General features: G+C 47.0%; 1 protein-coding gene across 2 annotated transcripts in view; it reads right to left on the bottom strand.

The window, feature by feature from the left end:
• Positions 1-19157, bottom strand: part of LOC126652130 (charged multivesicular body protein 3) — a 30813-nt gene extending 11656 nt beyond the window's left edge. Inside the window, exons 1-4 of one of the 2 annotated variants that reach the window (XM_050338728.1) lie at positions 18839-19157; positions 16543-16682; positions 6887-7002; positions 3141-5174 (exon numbers count right to left, since the gene is read on the bottom strand). In XM_050338728.1, the coding sequence (XP_050194685.1) occupies positions 3596-5174; positions 6887-7002; positions 16543-16682; positions 18839-19064 (2061 nt within the window). In that variant the 5' untranslated portion in view covers positions 19065-19157 and the 3' untranslated portion in view covers positions 3141-3595. Of the gene's footprint in view, positions 1-3140; positions 5175-6886; positions 7003-16542; positions 16683-18838 lie in introns of those variants that run through there. The other variant, XM_050338732.1, reaches the window with a different exon arrangement.
• Positions 19158-24601: the final 5444 nt, after the last annotated feature.

Raw genomic sequence — 24601 nt, 5'->3', positions numbered from 1 at the left:
GCCCATTCCAATGTCTAATCACCCCTTCTGTGAAGAAATGCCTCCTTAATGTCCAACCTAAACCTCCCCTGACGCAGCTTAAGACCAATCTGAACCTCCCCTGGCACAGCTTTGAGGCTGTGTCCTCTCGTCCTGTCGATGGTTGCCTGGGAGCAGGGCCCGATCCCCACCTGGCTACAACCTCCCATCAGGGAGTTCCAGAGAGAGAAAAGTTCTACCCTGAGCCTCCTTTTCTACAGACTAAACACCCCCAGCTCCCTCAGCCACTCATCACAGGACATGGGCTCCAGACCCCTCTCTGGACTCACTCCAGCCCCTCAGTGACCTCCTGTTCGTGCAAGGGTTCACTCGCGCCACGCTCCAGCCTTTCCCCTGGGATGACCCACAGGAGATCAGATGGGAAAGCTCACAGAAGCCGATGCCCAGCTCGCCCTCAGCTGCCCTTTCGGAGATATCCCACCAGCCAGGCCTGGCTCCTCTCCACCCTCCTCTCTGCAGGGTCACCTGGCCGAAATGAAGGGACAGCTTGGAGCAGCCCCGCTGGAGCTCCAGGGAGTCATTCCATCTCCTCACGCCCCAGTGCACAAGCCGAGGACTAGAAATAAATCACTGCTGCACAGACGGAGTGGAAAAGCTGAGGAAGAAAAAAGGTGCTATTAGCTTAATCTAACACTTGATAGCTTACTATTATACTTACCCTCATCATTTAATTACCAGAGAAAGATATTTTAATGACGGTTATAAAAATGTACAGTTCACCCTTGCCTTTTTTCCTTTCAAAAATCTAATGCAGAACAAAGATCCAAACAGGCTTTGTAAAGGGGAGCTCTTTCAGACTGGGCACCATCAGCGTGAAAACCAGTGTTAACAAAATGGGAATTGCTGAAATTGAGAGTGGCAAAGACCTTCAGAGATGATTTAAATCCACCCTCTGTAACAGCAGCACAAAAGAATCCACCAGCCCCATTAAACCTTATGAAACAGGTAACCTCACCTCAGTCATTTGACATTTTCTGTTTACAATTGGTCTCCAGGTTCCAGGCACCAGACAGCAGAGAACAAAACACCACTTCAGGAATGTTTAGCATCTCAGTTAAGACACTTCATGAGTACCAGCACAACCCAGCCCTGCGAGGCAAAACAGGCGAGCAGGGAAAGTGCTGACCTTGTTACAGGCACAGTCTCTGCTCCCTTCTCCGTATGTGCAACTGTCAACGCGTCGGGGAAGGGCTGTCTGAGATCCTGCACTCGGTAGAAAACAATCTTACTTGGATGCTTCTGCTGCTACTGGCATGAGCATTTCATAAAATAAACACATCCAACCGCTTTTTCTTTCCTGCTGGGACTCCCAATACACTACACCAGCTGCTGTAGATTGTGAAACAGATGCATCGCCAGGAACTGGATCACAACAATTTATATAACCCAGACTCGAGGGGACCGAAAGCTACCTATGGTCATAATTACCTGCTCGTACGGATGTGCCCTCAGTGGCTCTCCTGCTAATTAAACAGCAGTTTGGGTCATCCATCAAAAGAATTGGCGAGTGAAGCAACGGAGGTCATTAAAACGAGCCCTCAGCTAAAGGCAGGTGTGCACGAAGGTTTGCGAGCAGGGCTGAGCCTGAGCAGAGGAGCGGAGCTGCTGGGGCTGCGTGTGAGGATGAGGAGATGAGCCTTCAGAGTGCGCTCCACGAGCACCCAGTGCCCCGAGGACACAGCTTTGCACTCACAGCGTTTGGCAAATTGCCGAGGTACCTGCAAAATGCTACAGCGGGGCTGTGATACAGCGGCTCGTCAGCACCTCGGCTACAGCCTCATTTGTACTCACAGAACTTCTCCCCCTTTCTCATGGCAAGGCCTCATTTCAGTGCAGGTTTCAGAGCAGCCCTGGAGCGAGGTGGATTTCAGCTGCTCATGACAGGCACATACGCCAAGCTGCCGCACAGGCTGGAAGCAGAAATGATCTTTGCCCTCATTATGCCTCTCCACTGCTCTGCCGAGGCTGTAATGACAGAGACAGGGCATGTACTGGCAGCCCTCAAGTGGAATAAAAATGACTTGGTGGACCACAGGAGAGTTGTTGATATTATGCCCCTTCCACCTCCCTCCGTCGGTGCTGCCGTGGGAAAAAGGAAACAAGAAGAGGAAAAAGGACTCACAATTAAAAACAGCTCTTCTGATCATTACGTGAATATCCTCTTGGGAACGCATCTGGTGACAGGAGCCATGAAACATTTGTTAATAAAAACAAGAATGCCCAGGTACCCTGGACAGATAAAACAACGCCAGCATCACTGTGAGCAGCCTCCCAACTGTCTAAAGGCACAGAGAGATGGGTTGTAACTGCAAGGGTGACCTGTGCTTGTATTTCCTATTATCATCTTTATTTCATTATCCTCCTCTCATACCATATGGGCAAGATCTAGGAAAGAAATAAACAAGGAAACAACTGAAAACACTTTTCTAGTTTGGCCTTTTCCTCTGCTTACATCATCATCTGCTCTTTCCCTCCACACCTTTTTCTTTCCAACCAACATTTCGTCTGTTATTTTCAGCCAGATGATTTCTGAAAGCTACAACCAAACCTGCAGTTTCATGCTGAAGTATAAAGAAAATAATAGAGTCGATTTTTTTATGGCATCAAAGTACTATCAAAGAAATCAGAAATCACTTCAAAATGCCAGCACAGTAGGAACCTGGAAATTTTTACCTTTACAAGCCACTTTTCTCACTGTATGCCAATATTCTGCTCCTCCACAACAGTTTACTTTGAGGCTCTAGAGGAGCTGCCTTAAAGGCTTCCTCCATATCTGCAAATGAGGCTGCTGCAGAGACAGCTGGTGGAAGACATTTCCATCTGGAAAAGCAGTTTGTAATCAACTGGAAAACCACTGGTCAAGCAGAGAAGCACCTCAGTGCAGCAGACTTATGAAGGAAGCAGTTCCCAGTGAAACACCATTGCCTTCTGCTTGGCCAGTGGCTAACCCTGGAGCAATGAATTCCTGCATCACTAGGAGATGATCTATTAGTCACAAAAGTTGTGTTATATTTTTATTGTCTTCACAGATAAATCAGGCCAGCAAGACATCCGTAACCATACACACAAAATATTTATCAAAACAATTAACATTACAAATCTCCTTTTAAAATAATTTATTTCACTGATTTCTTTTTTTAAATGGTACTGTCTTACAACATACATTATTCAACAAAGATGTGCTGAACAGACTCTAAAATAAGAAACACTTAAATTAAGCAATTGTCTCCGATTAGAATTTCGATTTCACCCACATCCTAACTTGTAAACGTTTGCTGGAATACACTTCTGTCGTAGGCTTGATTTTTTTTGTGCTTACAAAAAAAACAGCATCAAGTTTCCAGATGTTGAAAAGAACAAGTTATTGTACGGCAAGTTTGCATTCAGTTCAACATACAAGGCAACCAAATGATTCTGTCGTTAACGTTAGCATCATGTATATTTTAGTTCACTGCACTAACATTTAAACTAAAAACTTCAAACCACGTAATCTCTTAAGTGACTAACATTTAAAAGGCAAGCAGTAATACCCCGAAAGCTTACGAAGGACACACAGCTAAGATGGGGGGTCACTCGACAAAGGCTGAGGGTGTGTGTATGGCTGCTTTTTCTTGTAGGAGGCCCACCTGCAGACGGGGCAGCAGTGCCGCCCCCCCGCCAGCCACATCACGATGCAATTCTGGTGGAACACGTGGCCGCACGGCAGGCCCATCAGCAGGCAGCCGCTCGCGAAATTCTCCAGGCACACCACACACTCCGTACAGTGCAACATCTCGGGGGGCCAGGCCGACCAGTCTGGCTCCCTGTCGCCCGCGGAGCTGCACGAGCCGTAGGACCTCGCCCTGCGCCCGCGCGGCTCGGGATGGCAATATTTGTTGGCACACGGGCAGAGCTCGGCGCCGCACCCACGCTCCGCTTCGCTGCACCTGTGAGACGTGCCCAGCTCATCGTCCTCCGAGGCCTCTCTGTCGCTGCTGAAGACCTCTTTGTTCTCACTGTCAGAGTCACTCTCGCTGTCCGGAAAGGTTTCCAGCATCTCCTCGTCGGAATGGGCGCCGAGGCATTTAAACCTCCACATGGGTAAGTTTTTTATGTAATCGGTTGGTATCAGAGGGTGAAGCCAGAGATCGGGGAAAGCCAACCGCTCCAAGAACAAATCCGGGTCTTCATCCCAATCCGAGTCGAAGGGGAAGTGTTGAAAAGAAGCAATAGGATGAAACAAGTAGCTGGTGTACCAGTCCCACAGGCTCGACAGCCACTCCAGATTATTAGCGTTTACTTCATCGGTGTTGTTATTGCGCCTTCTCTTCTTCTCGAAGTAATCGATTAGTAAACCATGACCAAGGTACGTGCTGAGGAAGAGGGCTGGGTGTGAGGAGTAGAACATCCAGTCGGCTCTTACCCAAGAAGCCAAAGTAGTTGTGTTAGAGTACCTGAAGAGTTTTAAGCTGTACTCATAAAAGCTGTCTAGGTAGGGTAGTTGCAAAAAACCTAACACTGGCAGCCAGGAAATAATTAATAGTGAATTATACGTCCCTAAAGTGCTTATAAGAACCACAAAACGCTTTATAGTGGCTCCTTGGGTAATAAACAGGTCCATCCAGGCCATCAGATTAACCAAAACTAAGCTTAAAACAAATAAATCGTTCACTTCTGGTTGTAGCGAGCGCAGAAAGGAATCCATGGCACGCAGTGATATAAATTCACCAGTGTTATTTCCATACCTGTAAATCCCCTCAGGAGTCCTAAGGATGTATGATGGCGTCTTGTAGACACCGATTTCCGCCATGTAGCTTTTGTTGTCCCAGTTTTCCACGTTCACAAAAATAAACTCTACTCTCCCGGTAAACTTTACGCTCAGTGCAGAGAAGAACGCCGGGGGCTGGTCCAGGTCGGCAAACAGGTATATTTTCACCCGGTACTGGTCACTTTTGTTCCATTCTTCTTTCAAGTGCTCGGAGTTGTAGATGGTTTTGATCCGAGAAGCGGCGTGGGCTGTGATCCACTTGAAAATGTGCTCCACTTCGATCCTGCGCCCGCTGTACTCCTTGAGCATGACTTTTCCCTTGGAGGTACTGGTTTGTGGAACCGACATGATGAGGGTGGATTTCAGCCAACCCCTCCTCTTGCAGTATCTGCAAAGAAAGCGGCAGGTTAGACCACAGAGTTTCACAGCCCCGGAGCTGAGTGCCTGAATTTGTGTTCTGAGCCCAGAAACGAGACATGCTGAGCACCTGGCCTGTTTGCACTTGCTTTAATGAAGCTGGCACGTGTCCACTTCCTGCTGGGGCCATTTTGGCAGGATGCAGACAGGTTAAAGGGTGAGGTGGAAGAGCTCGCCACAAAACCAGCACAGCAGGAAGCAGACACACTCTGCTGGATTATTTGGGCTAAAAGAACATCCACACTGTCTGGAAGGCAGATGGATGAACCCCAAATCCACACCTAAAACAAGAGGGTTCACGGCTGAACCCTCAGTCATGGTCCAGACCTCCCTAACTATGAGATGAGCCCGATGACTCAGAAGAACCCTTCTCTCCTACCAGTACCACTACACCCAATTTATGGAGTCCTCCTTTTAGGAAATGCCTGGCAAGTTTCAGCAATCAAAGCCTGACAGAGCCAGCAGGCACACAGACTGTCTGTGAGAACCCTGCACATGGAAATAGCAACCACCAGCCTCACTCACCATCCCTCTTACCTACACCCTCTCTGGTTTTGGTCTGTCAGCCTGTGTTTAGACAATTCCAACTCCCCGCCTTGGGAATCTGAATGTAACATTTTTAGAAAGAGCTGTAAGATATTACCCTGCTAATAAAGGTATCCTGACTACTGCAGCGTGCAGTGTTCCCCTGAATTTCAGCTCCAACCTGATTAAAAGTATTCAGGAGGGTTTACTCAGCGAAACATTTCTTGTATTAAAAAAAAATGAAATTTAAATACGTTTAAAACATAGTATTTGATCAGAACATTAAGACTACTTATTTAAGAGCTGTGCAAAGAGAAACGCTGCCAAATTTTTAAGATGTTCAAACACCAGCCTTTTGATTAGACAAGATTATTTCGCATAAGCACTACAAAGCCTAAGAATTTCCTCTTATGATTAACTCTGAGATTTCTGTAAACATTTAGGACTTAAGCTGTGTAAGATGTGCATATCCATACATGCCACTGGAATTCTAGACAAAGTCTCCTGTCATGTAAAGCAAATGCCTCCAGCGAAGTGTTTAAAAAAAAAAAAGCCTCTTTTTCCAGCAGCAGAGAATTATTAATAGCTTCTTTGGCTCTGCTCTTCTTCCTTGTTCGAAATGATATGCAAACACAGTGACTCCTGCACAGCACACTGTATGTTGTCCAAGGGTGTGTGCCAGTTTATATATAAACATACATTTGTCAGGGAACAGGATTTGTCAGTGATTCAGGGGAAGCAGGCACTGTTTGCAAGGGTCATGCTAACCTGTGTCTCCCCTCTGCAGATGGTGATACAACAACTCTACAACTGATATGTTCGGTTTGTCCCGAGCAAGCACAGCTCCTGTCCCTGAATGCCTGGACTGTGAGGCCAAACTCTCCTGTTCATTCTTTTCCACTGCTGTGTTATGCTCTCCATGGTCTAATCACGCATTTCCCACACGATGCTTTAGGAAGCTGCAGAGCTGTGTTTGTGAGGCTGATAAATAATGTAATGGAGAATTCTGAGCAGACTTCAGTGGAGATAAAAACAGGAATAAAGCCACCTTCTGTCACAGCTGCTTTTACAACACAGCGAGCCCTTGCTGTAACAACAAGGGGACACAGCTGAGCCTTAAGATATTCTTGGGATACAGATAATCCTTTAAGGATATACCTGGGGTCACTGGAACAGTTAAAAGTGCCGGTACGTATTCCGAATCTTGATACTTTCTTCACCATTTTCTCCCAGTGGACTTTACCCACCAGTGGGCTTCTGTCGTTTGCTATGACCTGTTGCCAAAAGGAAATATTAGTTTAGTGTCACAGTCAGTTTGCTTCCTGAAATAAAGAGCAAATTCAAGGAAAACAGAGAGCTAGTCACGCTTGATTCTGCTTTCTCCTTCTCTTAGGATATAGAATAGATGTGTACAGCTGGGAATCACCCTAAATGTCTGTGAACAGTGAAGCTCTAAGGCAGAAATGCAGTTTCTGCAGAAAGACAGAAGTGCATAATTATATTAAGTACCTAAAAGGAGCGGTAGTTACTAAAAACCTTGTGAAAATAACAGAATTATCATTAACCAGTTCATCTTAGGGGAGAAAGGAAGAGGGTGCAGCAGGTTCCTCTTCTTTGCAACAAAAAAGACTATCATTTTATTATAATTCTCCATCAAAAGTTGCAACATACCAAAGCAATGTTGTCTCAGAGCAAGTAAAATGAGTTGGATAATGCATGTACCTGGTACCATATTTAACTGCCAACAGCCACTCCTGAGCGGTGGAAACCAGTGATTAAACTCCCAGACAATGCCTAAAAATCTTGACTCCTTCCAGCTTTGCCAGTGACTCACTCTGTAACTTTCTGTGACTGTTCCACCAGCTCCAGTGCCCCACCTGGCCATTTCATGACGATAATTCGCTGTGATATATCCCAAGGTTTAATTTATCCTAACCCAGCATACTGAAGCTGTACTTCAGGTTACCTCGCCGTGAGCTTCTGCTGACACAGATGACAAAGAAGCAGCGCTCATCCTCCGACCTACAACTGCACAGGGAAGGGAAAAAAATATCCCACAAGGAAAAGAAAACCCTGCCTGTGCCTGCAGTTGGCAGGTAATTTTGAATGACATGACTGATCATGCACTGTTCCATCAGCCGTCGAGTTGTCTATTTTAGAAGCGCCTCACATGCCTCTGCAGGCTTAATGGCAACCACTTAAAATATATTTTTATATTAAATTTTGAAAGTTCCATTTGTTAGATATTTGTTTACCCGCCATTAAACTTATCCCAGTCGTCTTCTGACTTAATAACCTCAAATGTCAGCTTGCCCCAGGACGTTCGTGTGTCACCGTGATTAACAGTTCTCTATGTACAGACCTGGAAAGCGTGCCTGGCCTTTGAGACTCAGAAATATTATCTGATTTGTGGTAAGTAACATCCTCTCAGAAACTTCAAATAATTCACCAAGCAGAACGCTCTACATAGGGGAACAAACTGAAGCCACGGATTACACTCCCATTCCGCTGAGCCCAGGATGTTTAAATAAAACCAGAGGTGAACATCTAGGTAAGAATCCTTCGAGTTATTCTCAAAACACACCCATCACATAGAAAAGCCTTTTTGATTAGCTAAATGTAACCTTCAAGCACCGAGACAGCCAACTGGGAAATCTGTTGTATTACTGAGGCTTCTTTACATCACCCAATGTAACTGAAGCAATTACTTTGGATATTTTAAACTTCTTCCTTTCATACACTTCAATTAAAAGAGAACACATTCCTAAAGACACCTTAAAGCCAAGATATCCTCAGAGCTACTACTGAGAGCATGTTAATGTTACGTACAGGAAGACAGATCCTGCTCACTGTTTCTTCTGTCTGACACTAAAATATTCACTTAAGGTGTCAAGAGAAGGAGATTTATTGCAAATAAAGTCACCACTATGTTTTACTGTCATCTGGCTGTTTGTGCTGGTGGATATTTTAGCACCAGTTTAATTCCTTTCCTACAAAAAAGTCTTTCCTTTGGGAGAAAGTTACTTATGCTGAAGGACAACGACAGAACAAGAAGTCTGTATTTTGTAACTACCCAGAGGAACCCTACTGCGGTTTTGCACACTGAAGCTTTGTAAAATTCCTTGGGCTCATGCTTTTTTATATCATTATGGAAAAAAATCCAAATAAACATATCCAGTGCAGCTGCTCCTCGCAGGCAACACCCACTTACAGCACTGGGAGTTCACCACGTGGAGGCAAGGGTTTGGAATTTTGGAAAGCAGTCATCACCTCTGTGCATGAGGGAGTCCAAGAAAATACTGCAGGTTAAGCAATCACAATGTAATTCAGTTTAAACTAAAAATAACCTGCAAACACTTGTAACAGATTTTATTTAAGAAGTGTGAGTTTCGATAAGAAACGTAGCTTAAAAACCTGTGATTCAGGAGTCCAGGAATTTGAATGTGGAAGAGGCCTGGAAGTTCTTCAAGACCATGGCGTTAAAGCTATGGGGATTTTATGTTTCAAATAAGGGAAAAAAAGTAAAAAAAAAGGGTTGTCAAGTCCTGTACTTCTTCCTAACAATCACTTCCAAAGAGATGTTAGAAGTAGTTTGACAATCTACAAGGACTTAGAGAAAAGGTCAAAAGGAAGAGCTATCAAAGCAAGATATGCAAGAAAAAAAAAAAGAGTAAGGAGAAATGAGCAATTCAAGTTAGACTGTACAAAGACTATTACAAGCTGTACCAAAAGGTTCTTCAGTCATATGAATAGGAACAGAACTGGGGGAAAAGCAGCAGGATCACCATACAATGAAGACAGGACAGAAATGTAAGATAATTTTCTTTTTGGAGTTAAATTATTGCTGTGACTCAGCTTTCAATGAAGAGGAGATGGCTGGCCATGGACCAGTTAGCAAATTCATGGGAATTACCTGAAGATGGAAAGAAAACTCAAATAACACACACCAGAGCAAGCAGGAAACCTCCATCCCAGGACTGTAACACAAGCACACAAAATCACAGGAGAACCTGTGAAGATTTCTTATAACCCCCTGTCAGGCTAATTCACATTTTGACAGCATAATAACAAGTTAGTAGCTATATTTAAGAACAAATGGGGAAAATCCCAGCAATTTGATCTCAGTAGGATGCAAAACTACAGAAAAAATTTTGAAGTTGCAGAGATGGTTGTATTTTCCACCCCATTCCAGCATGCAGTTGCTGAAGATGTATCATCCCTGACTGAGAGCTGAACGTCCCTCTTTTCCTGGAGAAAAAGAACTGAGTTTCAAGTGTAAGAAAATGTAGTACCCTGTTTGTAATTTGGTAGAGTACCATGAATTATGGCACACAGAAAATTTACACGAGAACTAGAGATAAGCTTTTATAGTGAGTTAAAAAAAAAAAAAAAAAAAAAGCTTTAAAGTGAGCAAGAAATTGGCTATGGCGAGAAGACATCAAAATGCCAGCAAGGTGCTAACAGGCTTCTTAACAGATTTACCTTAGAGCTCAGTTCAGCAGATATTCCTACTAATGCCCTTCCTGAGGGAACCTGAAGTCTCCCAAAGCCATTTGTACACGACATAAAACCGGGAAGGCACATCTGTGTAGGAAAGAGGATTATAACGCCAGGCCAGGGAGAGCTGCACAAATCTTGTAATGCAGAGTTGTCACACGTGAAATTGAGTTCAGTAATGAACAGGACACTCGGGGAGTTCATCAGTCAGAAACAGCGATGGGAGGAAAAGCCTGGGGCTATCAGTTGCTCCACGAGAAAACGTGAGCCATCAGTATTAACTGGCTGCAAAGTAAGCTAAGCCCAGGGTATATTGTACCCAACAGAACACACTGGTTGACTGAGCTCACGTACTGGGAGGAGTGGGGCTGACATCAGGCGTCAGTGAAACGAAAGGGCAATGCCAATTTATGCCCAATAGGAACAAAACAGCCACGAATACACCCAAGCCAGAAGTCAGACACGCATTCCCAGGAAGAGAACGGTCGATAGGAGTATTTGGGCAACTTACAATGTAAGACAGACAGCACATATTCCACAGTCTAGCAGAGAGCTGAACTAGCTCATCGAGGTCCCTTCCAATCATACACTCTATTTATTGTTACAGAAATAAAGCCCGAGCTCAGGGGAGCAGGCTAGCACAGCTGGGAAACAAACACCACGTCTGCAGGAGCACAAACACAAACCCTTCCAGCTCTTCTTATTATTAGCTATGTTCATAATCTGTAATGTATCACATGTCAGAGTGACAGGTAAGACAATGAGGGTAACTCAATTAATCCATTAATCATCTTAATGGGCTAAGAGAATCCAACAGGATCACAGCAACCCTGCCATTTTAACGACTTCACGTCACAGAACAGATCTGCTCCTGAAACTACACCTAAAAAGGGCCAGGCTGACTGCAGGGTCTGAACTCCCATCTCGGTATTTGAATTACTCACTTCTTCAGTAGGAGAAGATGCTGGAGAGAAGGACAGGCTCTCACTGAGCATCCACCCACAAACTTCCTCTGAAGTCTCAAACACGAGTTCCTTCATACTCCATCTGTGAATTTGGGAGGACCACACCATATCCCAAGAGGTCAGGAGATTCTCAGCCAATGACTATGAAATTCTGCAGCCTAAGTTATTCCACTAAGGCATGCAGAGTAAAAATGGAAAGGTGGGGGTTTGGAAATCTCCTTTGTTTCTCCATGTTCTGATTGAGATTTCTTGTTTAGCTTCCACAAATCCCAAAGGAGGTGGATTTGAATAGGGACATACAATACTGCATCCTTATGATTTCAACAGAATAGGGAGCTTTTGCACTGGAAGAGTTCTCCTGACATTGAATTACACTGAATTATCCCCAAAGAGATTAATTAAGTAATTAATAGAATTGTTTTGATCTATATGTTAAAGCAGTCATAGTTATGACATTAAAGAAGGAAACAGACTTGAAGAGCAAATACCCCAGGGACAGAAAGATACAAACACTTGGAAAAACAGGACAAAGTCAGCAAGGCACTTTGCCTCTCTTGCCTAATCTAAACCCAAAGTGTATTGTGTAGGTGCATCAGTACTGCAATAGCTACTTCAGAACCACCATCAATCCAGCTGCTCCTTAATTTGCAGTTATCACTAAGCACTTTTAAAGATTATTTTATGAAACATACATCGTTAAAATAAAAGTAAAAATAGGACTGAAACACAGCTTCTGTTAAGAGTTTGCTATAACAATGCAAAATGCAAAGACAGACTCCTCTTCGGGTACCCCTGAAGCACTTGAGCATGACATGATAGCGACCTCACTCTGCTGCTTTCTGTGCATTTAAATCAGATTTTGTTCAATCTCTTTCAGGCAGGTATGCAGAGAACTCAAAACAGGTCACGGTAACAAGATTTGGTCTCAGTAAGTTCTGAACCTCCCTCACAACTAAATATGTTAAAATATCACAAAGCATGAGAATGAGTCAGAGATGGGCAAATGTAGAACAAGCTCTTCATGGTATTCCAGCTCTCATTCTTTTAACCAATTCTAGCTGAGGTACCAGGTGTCAGGAACACCTGCTCATACCCAAATTCAATGCACACGAATAGCCAAAACGTGGCTTTACAGCTCAGCCACAAAGGCAACAACTCCAAGTGCTCCTCAGCTCTGGGCACTAGGGCACTGTGACAGGTTTTAAACTTTCAGGAAGATCACAACCTATGAAGCAAGAGACACCATTCCCTGCTGCACACACACACACACACATAAAGAGGGTTCTCCCACAAGCAGTGAGTCCTCACCCAACCTCAGCGAGTCCCTCTCTGCAGGAAGCAATAGAGACATTTGAATTGGGAAAAAAAAAAACCTATGGCTTTGCCAAAGGCAAAAACTGATTTCTAACTGATTTAATGAACAGGTAAGGTTGTATGTACGTGAGAACTGTCAGTCTGGCTCAGCAGTTTCCAGTTTGAGACACCCACGAACTCCTCGTGCCTGCGGAGGGTAAAGGAGCAGAGAAAGCCCAGTATTACTGCACAGAGTCCATGCACACACTGGAAGATTTTTAGGGCTCCACAGAGATTCAGAAACTCTAGCCTATTACTTAATTAATTAATTCTTATGTGCTTTTCATAGAGCCCTTTCTAATCAACAGCCATGCTGCAAACTGCGCTCCCGAAGATAAAAGAGAAGTAAAAATTCTTGGAAAATTCTCATCCGGAATACAATTAATTATAAATGGACTGGTGAGTTATTTACTAAAAGCTTGGAAAAAACCTCACTTATTCCAGAGAATGTCAATGAGTTTCTACATGACTGTCTGCACTTTTATTAACTCTGGGACGTCTCACTCTCTGTTTATTATCTGTCACTGTGCTGATGGAACTGAATTTCTGCATAGTTGCTCTTTCCTAAGAACTCACAGCTGGTTCAGAATCCACCCATAGGGACTGAAGATACCTGGAGATCTTTTGCTTTTCTGAGAAAGAGATTTTGAGAAATCAGATCAAAACAGGCAAAGACAAAGGATGACATCCATCACAGCACACAAAAATCAACCACCTCAAAATGACGTGGAGTTTCTCAAGGGAGGTGGGGTGATCTACGCACCTGATCTGAACAGCTCAGTTAAGCTGTCAGTTAAGTCAGAGGTTGAGAATAAATGAGCTTCTGTAATGAATTAACACCGATACACAGGCAACATGAGAACTATTACATTCCAGCTGATGGTATTCTGCACCCTTGGCTGGATGTGAAGCCTCTCCAGAAGGAAACTGAAAGTTAAAATCAGATATCCTGCGGTAAATGATCCTGAAGGGCTATTGGAAAAGACACAAATATTGAATGATGTATTTTTAAACGAACGGAGTGTTTCTACTTCACTTCCTCTCAGCGAGAACAGCTGATCACCTGGCGAAATCCAAAAGGCAAATATAAAAATTGCTCATCCTACACGCAAGCAAAAGAAGGAACGAACAGACCCCCACCACCAAAGCGCTGTAGGCACTGTGACTACACCACTTGAAGGAGGAGCTGAGATGCAGAACAGCCTGCAGCATTTTATATCCAAAATAATGGTCTTTGCACTTCTTCCAGACATGATCAAAATGTTTGTCCCCGTAATTCAAGGCCAGGAAGAAAGTTCCCTTTTTACTTCTCTCTACCCCTGTGTTACAGTAGGGACTTAAAAAATAAAAATGTACATTAACTTAGATTTTAACTTCATTCAAAGAGAATTTTTATGAGTAGATCACTGACTGTAGGTTTTTAAAAAGTCACAATGACTGCGATACTGTTGGATGTGACAGGTTTCTAGAGACTAACGAGAGAGCACGAGCCGCACCGGAGTCTGGAAAAGCAAAACCACTCCGTGTTACTCCTCTACCAACAAGAGCAGCAGCTCCACAAACTACCACTCACCCTTCCCTGCCTGCCAGAGCAGTGCACAACAGCAGCTGGCAAGCAAGAAGAACGGCATAAAGGGAAAGGTGATGAGATCATGAGCTAATAGGAGAAAGAACATGCTGCTGTCCGTGGCTCTACGGAAGCGCCACACAGGAGCTGTGAACAGCTACACTGGTAAACAAATTACCACCAAACAGGGATGCTTTGCATGTGGGTTTTCAGGAAATAAAGGAACAAAGCCACAAACACTGATTCCTTGTGTACTGACTTCGACTTTCTTCAAGGAATTCATCTTGCTGACTCGAAATGATAAATTCACATCTCAATTTGTGTCAAACACATCGAGAAGCAATAATTGTTTCCTCTTTTTCCTTTGATTCTCTGCAGGCAGTGACAGCTATCACACTGCCAGCCTGTGCCACACCAGGAATTTCATTTACAAAATAAAAATCCCTCTTCAGAGTCCCAATCCTCCCATACAGAGTCATGAAGTGCTCAAAACCAACTCAACCGACAGCCACTGTGCCAGCTGAGCCAGAACTGCTCCTCTCCCTCTGCTCCTTTCCAGCAGCCCCCCACGGGCCACAGATCCTAAAAAGGATCTGGAGATCCGTTCTGCTTCCCAGCCAGCAGCAACAAAGCAGGGGAATCTCCGACCTTGCCTGTGGTCACCAAACCCATCCACGAGACATCCCCACTCTCCACTGTTCCCTGCCTAAATCATCGAGCTGGTTAATTAGCTGTGAAGTTTCCACAGGATGCCTAACGGTGAAGGAGGATGGGCAAGGCTTAGGACAGGGAAGTGATGGTAAAAACTGGCTCTGCAGGGATAAGGCCTAAGAAAAAAGCAAGGAAAAAAAAACCTGTGGGAGGACACGAAGAACCCAGCACAGGAGTTACCCAGGCAGGAGTTACAGTGGGGAATGGAGCAAGTGAAAACTCAGAAGCGACGAAAACTCGAAAAGCATGAATGAAAAATAGGAATTTGACATGTCTTGTGGTTTTATTGTAGAGAAACAGACAAATAGTGTTCAGTAAATTATCCAGTAAATTCCACTTAATTTTTTTTTCCACAGCTATTGTGACCAACTGAATAGCTGTGCAAATATTCCCAGAATGATGACAACATTCATCACACTAGAGATATCAAAGCCCAGCCCATCTGACCTGCTATTAGGAAGCCAGTGGAAAATACATTACAAGTAAAATTCTGCAAGCAGCAGACAACAGAGAACTACCATATTTCACCCTCTTGAGCTGCAAGGGGAGAAGGGAAGGCTTTTCATAGCATATTCATGCTTGTACTTAGCAGCTAGCTTGGAGACATGTAAACTTCCTGTCAGCACTCCCCCTCTGCTTCAAGAATGCCCTCCTGCATGATTTAAATCTCAAGCTTGGACTCAATAAACTGCAAATACATCTTTTCCAAAACACAACTGCCATTTCTAGTCTGAAGGTAATCTCACTGTCTGTTCTGGGGTAAGATCTGATGTGGTGACAGTGCAGGTCTAATAAATGGATTATCAAGATTTAATGACTTCCTGTTATATAGAAAACATGAAGCAAGACCAGAAAAACCAGGTGGGAGCTATCAACTGAACAATTAATTGCTTGGTGGGGAATTCTGATTGCCTGATGTGGCTGTTAGCAGGGAACTTATGCCTTAAAAAAAAACCAACCTCTTACTAACAGAGAAGTTGATGCAGAAAATAATTCTACATTTTGGTCTGGTTTACTTATGTTCTCAGGAGCGATGATGAATTGTTTCAGAATCCTATTTGCAAAAGTCTTTCTTTCTTTTACTAAACGATCTCTTTTCCTCATGCAGCCCTGGGGGAGCACTCTCCAAAATTGTCTGGGTCTGGGGGAAGGTTGTGTTGCAGAAGCAGCCTGCTAAGCCTGGGAAGTAGCACACTGAGCTCTTGCCCTTGTGAAAAGCCAACCGAGATTTCACAAGTGCTCTAAGCCCCTTAGATAAACAGAAACTTCAACTGGTTGGGTCTGAGCATGTAATGCAGCCAAAAGGAAGAGCAACACCAGAAGCACCTCTCCTGTGCCAGCTGGGAGCATCTGTGCTAATGCACCTCCTTCACATCACACAGGCTCTCACAATTCCAGGGCCAAGGACTTGCTACTCTTGTGGGCTTAAGTGCGTGCTGCTTTGCTTGTTTTCTGGTTCTAAAGTGCCTGCTTTTCAAAAAGCAATCCACAGAATAACAGGTTTTATTTTTCTTCCTGATTGTATAGGAACTCCGGCACTTCCAGCCTCTCTTGGTTTTTTTTTTCCCCACAGATTTTATCCCCTATTCCTTATCTCTCAGATGTAATTTATCGCCAGATCTCTCTGTTACACATTTTTATAGCTACCCTCATAAACTCCTCCTTTGAAACACATTTGGGGTGTGATAAACATATAAAAAGAAACGATCAAATTTCTATACCTGTACCAGCCAGATCCCATCTTTTGTGTCTTCTACAAGCTCATAGAAGTGCATTTCACCACTAAAGTTTGTGCTGGAAACTGATTCAGAGGCCTCTTCCTCCTTGAGAGCTGAATAAAGCTCTCCTTCCATGAGGTCTCCTGAAAAAGAGACAATTGGGGAAATTCAGTTAAAATGGCACTCGAGAAAGATCACTTCCTAAATTCTAGTAACAGTTTAACTAACTGCATTTGCGTGGTTGCTCAGAGAGCCTTTTCAGTACAAAGGTAGCTAAACTTTAAAGTTATTATAATTCCATCTCCAGTGACATGACTGAGAACGATCTGACTTCATCTGTCAGACCGCAGAAGACGTGAATGCTCTGCTTCTGATTACACAGAGGTACCACACATGCAACTGAGCACACAGAGGAATAAAAGAACATCTTCTGAGCCTCATTCTCTGCGAATAACAACGTTCAGGGGCCGAGACAATTCAGGTTGACGTATCTCTGCTTTCCTTTCACTGGATAGCAGTTTTGCAGCAAGATACACTGATGGATCAGACTTCCAAAATTTTAATCGATAATTCTGTACCAAAACCCAGTGTTGATTGTCCCACTGCAAGTAAGAATCTCAGGCAGAATAATTTAGCTCTTGGCTTCTGTTTGCACGGTTGGGAAAAGTTCCCATGAACTCCAATTGCAGCGACCTAAAGAGCTCACGGTAAAATCATCTGATAATGTTTCCTTCGTAACCTCATTTCCCGTTTGACAATCATTACAAACGCTGTTAATGACAACCAGCATTCTAGTAACTAATCTATTAAGCTTTAGGAAATGAAGTCTTGTCCAAAAATGCTGTTTCTTTCGAAATATAAAAATAAGTGTAACAGCTGAAACCCTTGAGGGGCTTCCAAAAGAGGAAAGAAAAAAAAAACCCAAAAACCAAAAAACGAACTACCAAAAAAACCAAACCACCAACCACGGAAAAATGCTGCAAAGCCTGTTGGTATGATAAGTGTTTCCATGACATTTGAAGTTGGTTAATACAGTTTGTTTGGAGTTAAACACTTCCCTGCAGCATATGCAACCCAAACATCATGACATCATGAAAGTACCTGACACCCAAGGAGCGGAAGGGATTGGAAACAAAAGTGAAAGCACCTACTGCTTTTTTTTTTTACTTTTGCAGCAGCAGAGCCAACAAACAACATAAAAACATAAATAAACAATGAACAATACCAGCAAATTGGATCTAAATGCCCAGGATTAATATCAATTATTTAAACTAGCATTTTTAAAGTTAAATGCTACTCACTGTATCCATCCAAATCCTTCTCCCTTTCTGTCCAGACATTAAGAGACCCTCATTGCCTATCCTGATTGCTGGGATTTCTCTCTCTCCTGGATCAGCAGCCCTTCGATCATGGATTTAAAAGCAGCTACTCACATTTTCCTGCTTGGCTGGCACTACAGCTATTACATCAGCCCCATCTCGGGGCCAGCTCCCCCCTGCTCCAGGCAGCACCCTTATTTTCAGGACACTTCTGCCATTCCTTGCATCTCCACTGCTCTTCACCCTCCGCTGTTCATCACCCCTCCCAGAAGTCCACCTCCTTCACCTGGTTTTCCCTACTTCCCCAAACGCCTCCCTGCCTTTTTTTTTCCTCTCTTCTTTTTTTTTTTTTTTTTTTTTTCCAGGCTATTTTTTGTATGTAAGATCTAGTTCTGCTTCCTTGGTATAAAAGCACCTCATCCCTGGGTACCCATCCCTTCTGCTCCTCATCTACGAAAGCACGGCTTTCCTCGGGGCCCATCTTGACAGCCGTACCTGTAATGACCCCAGGAATCGGGCAGGAATACAGGGAAAGGAGCTGGCCCCAGCGGTAAACAGTGACCCACTGCAGCTATTTCGGTTCTTTCCTCCTCTGTTTTTCACAGCAGGCGACATTCGCTCCCATCTGTGCCACCCTCGGTGACCCGACCGCCCGCAGCGGAACCCGGAGGGGAGGGAAGGCAAGGCGAGGCAAGGGAAGGGAAGGGAAGGGCCACTGCTGGTGCCCCGTCCAGCGCAGGCCTTTCCCTCCACTCAGCCCGCCAGGGCTCACAACGCCGCCGGGGTCTGACCGTCCCCCCCCGAGCCCCCGGCCTCCCTCCACGGACCCCCGTGCTGGGGGGTCCAGCCCGCTCCCCGCAGCCGCCCTGCCAAGGGAAGCAGCGCCCGGGTCTCCATCCCAAGGGCGCCCCGAGCCCCGCGGGGGCGGCCCGGGACCGACCTCCGTCCGTCCCGCCGGGTCACGGCGGAGCCCCGCGTACCTGACTTCTCCACCAGCTCCCGCACATCCTTCTTCTCGGGCAGCCCCGAGTGCCCCAGCCCGCGGCACTCCAGGATGGTCCGCAGCTTCCTGAAGCTCAGCGCCACCGGGTCCACCAGCTGCGTGGCGAGGAAGCCGCTCTCGTACCACGCCACGGCCTCGAACACCCGGGCGAGCACGAAGAGCGCCAGGAAGTAGAGCAGCAAACAGCACAGCTTCACCCACATCTTCCCGGGAGCGCCGAGCCGGAGGCCGGGCCGGGCAGGGAGGGAGGGGAGCGGGGGCTGTCAGGGGAGCGGGGCCGCGGCCCCCCCGCCTCCCGCCCGCCGCTGTCGCTGTCCCCGCCCCGGCGGAGCCGCGGAGACATAACAATGACGTGAGCGGCCGACACCGCCCCCTTCCACTTCTTCGCCTTCCCCTTTTTCCCCCTTCCCCTTCTTCCTCTTCTTCCCTTTTCCCCTTCCCCTTCCTCCCCCCCGCCGTGATTCAGCACCGCGGCTCGACCCCGCATCGCCGCGCTCGGGGGGCGGCCGCGTCCCTGCCCCCGGCGGCAACTTTGGACTCTGCGGCTGCGCCCTCCTGCGAGGAAAATAACATGGAAACACCTCGGATATCGGGAAGGGAGGGGGCAGGATCCGACCCCGACCCACGCGGCTCATGAGAAGGAAAATATTTACAGAGCCAGAACGGGGACGATCTGTTCGGGCAGTTTTAGGACAGCTTAGTGGACACGGTTTATTTGGATTCGGGCTGCTGGGTGTAGGGATGATCCCTCCACTCCTCATTCCCGCAGGCTAGCCTTGCTCCCAGCTCTGCTCCCGGCCCTCGGCTGGCGCGAAACCAAATTCCACAGCGAGCTCCATCTGCACAGGTCGGAACTCGGACTCCGCAGCTTTGCCTTGGCACTGGGAACTTGTGCCAAAGCCAAATGCAACCTGCGAGCACCACCCCGACTTCTGACACGGCTCTGAGTTGGGTCTGTGCTCACATGGGAAGCGTTTTGGGCACTGTCTGGATCATCGTTTAAGTGGATCCAGAAAGAACCATCCCAGGCTGTACAAGGAGCCGCAAAGATACAATTTAGCCTGCTACAAAAAGCATACTAAAATCAAGCTGCTGCGTTGACATGAAGGCTCTCCTCTGAAGGAAACTCAACATTGCTTTTGTATGTTTAGTTATTTTAAGAATCCATAATTTGCATGAAAATTGGCAGCTCATAGAGATGAGCACAGAAATAGCACAGCTTAATTTTAAAAATACTGACAAACCCCCCAGAGTGTACGCGCTGTAATTCTGTACTATCAGTTTTCAGAAAGGCACGCTAATATTGATCTGGAAAAAGCATTTAAACCACTGTGCCCCTTGGAGCCTTTAAAACACATTTACAGGGTTCTCAGTGTGCTGATTTGATTTAAAAAGGAAAAAAAAAAAACAAACACAGCAACCCAGGTTCAGCCTGTTTTGTCATGGAGCCACCACAGCCTCTTCAAGAAGAAAAATCACGACGTTGTGTTCTTCAGGAACGGGCTCATTTTGGCTCCTGAAAGGGGAAGAGTGGAGCAATTGCAGACACAGTTCCTCACAAACAGCCCTTATGGGCTGGTAAGTGCTGTGCCTCGCACCGGGAGTCGCATACAACTTTATTGTTCAGCATTTTTATGTGGAAAAGATAAAGTGGGCTGCAAGCCCTGTCCCTGCTGGTGCTGCTCGAGCAAATGCAAAGGGATTTCAGCAGCTCTGCCGGGTTTGCAGTGAGCTTCAGGTGGCAGGTCCAGCTGGGACAGAAGGTACTGGAGGCAAGGCCAGGTGAGGTGCTGCTCTCTCCTCCACAGCCACTGCAGCTTGGGAAGCTCTCCCTGCAAAAGCCAGGGCCCATTCCCTGATGAACAGGTGGCAAAGCATCAATAAGATGAATCCTTCCCCCGTGGCAAAATACAAGGGAGTGGCTTTGTCCCTGCAGCTGGTGGAGCCAGGGCACAGTCAATAAAACACACACTTCCTCAGAAGGCCCCAGGCAGGCTCTGGAGCTGCTCCAGGAACACGGTTCTTTTTCTAAAGCTTTGTGAAGGCCCATCGCTTTGGTCACACGTTCGAGGAGTTGCCTGATTTCTCCACCTTTTGTTTCAAGTGAGTGTGAAGTGATTCCCACCCATGTGAAGTGATGGGTGGGAGTTGCATATTTGAAAAGGAACGTTGTCTGTTTTAAGTTATAAAACATTGTTTCTTTGTTTCTCGAGAGCCCCACAGACCCTTCTCCACCCGATCCCTGTGTTTCTCTCCCATGGGGATGCCCTCACTTCCCCCGGCAGGAAGGCACCAGGAAGGTACCCCACAATTACAGCTGAACTATTTGCAGCACCGCCTGCTGGGGAGGCTGTCACCGCTGTGTCACTTCCCAGCGCTCACGGGCTGAGCTAAATCCATCGGCAACATTCCCCAGTGGTAACCGCTGAGGAGGCCCCTGCACAGACCAAGCCAATCATCTGCCAGAACTCAAAACCCCGGAGTCGCTTCAGCAAAGTAAAAACGCTCTTTCAGGCCACTACTCGAACCCCCCCAGAACAACCCCAAACAAAGCAGCTGCCGACAGAGAAGCACCCGGGTGACAGGATGGGCCAGGGCAGAGCTGCAAAGGAGGAGCAAAGACCTGCAGGTGATAAATTCACCAAAGGCCTGGCAGAGCAAAGCCAAACGGATCCAGTGCCTCTCCCAGGCTCTCTGGTGCTCTTTTCCCTTCCCGCTCTCCATCCCTGATGCTCTAAGCTGACCCTACCAGAAAATGTGCTGTTTTCTAGACACACCTGTCATTTGGTTTCCAGTCGCAACTCGGAACGTCTTTGACGTGTCACCTGCAAACAACGTTTCAGGGAGTTTTAATTATCCGGAAAATCTAAATATTTTAACAATGACTTAAAATTCGTTTGGGCTGAACGCAAAGATGATACACGCTGACATTTTTTAAGACCCCAGGGTTAACAGTACTAATTAACAGCATTAAACAGTCACCAGTCAGTTCTGTGCTCACAGAGCAAATGTTACAAATGTGAAGAAAACGGAGGACATAAATTCCACCGTCAAACAAAAACCCCAAATGGGGATCTGCTTTTAAATAGTTTTGGCAGCAAAAGTATTTTTACTACGATTACAAGCAAACGAGCCCAAATCCTGAGAACTGGGACAGTCACCTTCCCTTGTCAGGCAGCCAAACCTGCAGTCTTTTTATCTGCTGCCCCTTGATAAATGGCAAGGATTCCCTCTCCTCCCCCATCCTCTCCTAAGAGCAGTTGCTGACTGCGCAGCCTGGCAATACAGACAATAATCTACTTTCCAGATTCCATAGGGAACATTTTGAAGTCAGTAAAACCAAGGATTCAAAATCTTAATTTAATCCCTTACCATGTTAAAATATTATACCTTCTCTTTTTCTTTTTGAGTTTATCAAGATACAGTTCAGCAAACTAACATTTAAATGACCCGAAGCCCAGTTTTCCTAAGAGCCAACTCTGTAAATACAATTTACTTCAACGACAGGAGCTGGGCCTCGATGATCCCGGTGGGTCCCTTCCAACTCAGGATATCCTGATTCTATGAATTTTTAGGAGCTCACTGACACAGAATCGCTTGAGGCACCTCTTGATCAACATGAGTGCATCCCAACACGGTTTTTATGTGTGATGTGAAACTGTGACTCCCTGGCTTTGCCCGGTATTAAATAAACCAACAAGCCTGTGTGAGAGTCTCCGAGCAAGACTTGTGTTGTAGGCAGAGGGACTTTAAATCAGGAGATGTTTCCTACTGTGCACAAGCGGCCAAAGGGAAGCAGATTCAACACAGACGGTGACTCTGTGACTCGGTGATCAGCGCTGGCAGCTCGGCCAAAGCGCTGGGCGTTCAACCACGGAGCGGTTTGGGCTGGGAGGGACCGCAGCGCCCACCCAGTCCCACCCCGCGCCCTTCGGGTGAGGCGATCGCGGTGATCCGGCGGTGATTCACGGCGGAATTTGGGGAGCTTTTCAAGCCCAACACCCCCCCACCCCTGCTCAGGGTCAGCTGCGGCACCCGAGTAGCTGCTCAGAGGCTTTTCACAGTCGCAGCTGCACCTCGTGGTCACCCCTCGTGGCAGTTTGAGTTGCCCATAAACGCGGGGTGATTGACAGCACAGAAACGGACACCAATCAAGGACAAACCAATTTACAGGAGCAGAACAGATTAATTAAAGCTTCAAATAAAGACACTTTCTTTTCCCTAGGCAGTTCATATTTCCTATTTTTGTAACAGGGAAAAACGATTCGTTGCCCTCCTGGAGAAGATAAAGCTCTGTTTAATGTTAATAAACAAACAAATAAATAAATAAATAAGGAGACCTTGCTTGAGTGTGCTGAGATGAGCAAGGAGCCCACAGAACTTCACAAATTAAACCACTGGGCTGACCTGTGAAACCAGAAGACACATGATGTGTTTAAACATAATTTGTGAGAAAAACCATCCAGTTCCAACTTCCTGCCCATGGACAGGGACACCTTCCACTAGACCAGGTTGCTCAAAGCTCCATCCAACCCGGCCTTGGACACTTCCAGGGATGGGGCAGCCACAGCTTCTCTGGGCAACCTGTGCCAGGGCCTCACCACCCTCACAGGGAGGGATTTTTTCCTAATATCTGATCTAAACCTCCTTTCAGTTTGAAGCCATTGTTCCCTGCCCTTTGTCTATTTACATGCCCTTGTAAATAGTCTTTCCCCATCTTTGCTCTAAGTTCCCTCCAGGTGCTGGAAGGCTGAAATTTTTCCCCGGGACCTTCTCTTTTCCAGGCCAGACAACCCCAGTTCCCCCAGCCTTTCCTCACAGGAGAGGTGCTCTGTCCTTCTGATCAGCCTGGTGGCCCCTCCTCCGGAGCTGGTGTTCACCAGGTGGAATCCGAGCTCAGACATCTCGAGCACACGTTCTCCTCAAGCCGCCGCCGTTCTGATGCGCGACTTCAGCCTTTAACTCAACACGAAACTTTACCGCCCGGGAGTTTACCGCCCAATTAACAACCCGACGACGGGCTAAACGCTCCGCTGCCGGCACGGCGCTTGTTTACAGCCGCTGCTCCGTGCCACTCGTGCGATGCCTGAGGCGGATGCGCTCCCCGCGGCCTGGCTGGGAGCGAACCCCTTGTACCCCAGGGGTCACCCCAGCGCTGACACCGCACGGCCCTGAGCCACTCCCCCGTCCCGGGGGGACAAACCCGGCCCCAAGCCCCGGCTGAGCCGCTCCCCGGCCGCAGGGGCGGCACAGCCCGATCCCAGGAGCAGAAGGAACCGCCGAGGCCTCCCCGGGCCCGGCTCCCCCTCAGGCCTCGCCGTCTCCATGGCAACGCCGCCCTGAGGCCCCCGCGCCGGGCTGCCCGCCGCGCTGCCTGACCCGCGGCGCCCCGCGCCATCCCCGCTCCCCGGGTTAACTCCCCGCGCGCGCCGCCCGGCCGGGAAGCGCTTCCCGATCCCACCGGGAGCACCGGGAGCAGCGGCGGGCGCAGAGCGGGGGGCTGCCCGCCGCGCCGCCTGACTGGAAAAGAAAAACAACAAAACGCCCCTCCGGAGGCTCGGCGGAGGTTCCGGGGCGGGGTGTCCACGGCGCTGCCTGCGCGGAGCGGCGCGAGGTCCCCGCGTGTCCGCGGCGGTGCCTGTGTGGAAGTGCGGCCGGGGCCGCCCAGGGCCGGGGCCGGCGCTGGCGGGGGGCCCGGGGGGCCCGGCCGGGGGGCGGCGGGACGGGCGGCACGACCGGC

This window comes from Myiozetetes cayanensis, unplaced genomic scaffold (assembly GCF_022539395.1).
Source record: "Myiozetetes cayanensis isolate MyiCay16 unplaced genomic scaffold, myiCay2020 scf7, whole genome shotgun sequence".
NCBI lineage: Eukaryota > Metazoa > Chordata > Aves > Passeriformes > Tyrannidae > Myiozetetes > Myiozetetes cayanensis.
The sequence above is the reverse complement of the archived record's forward strand: the minus strand, read 5'-3'. Positions and strand labels throughout refer to the sequence as shown.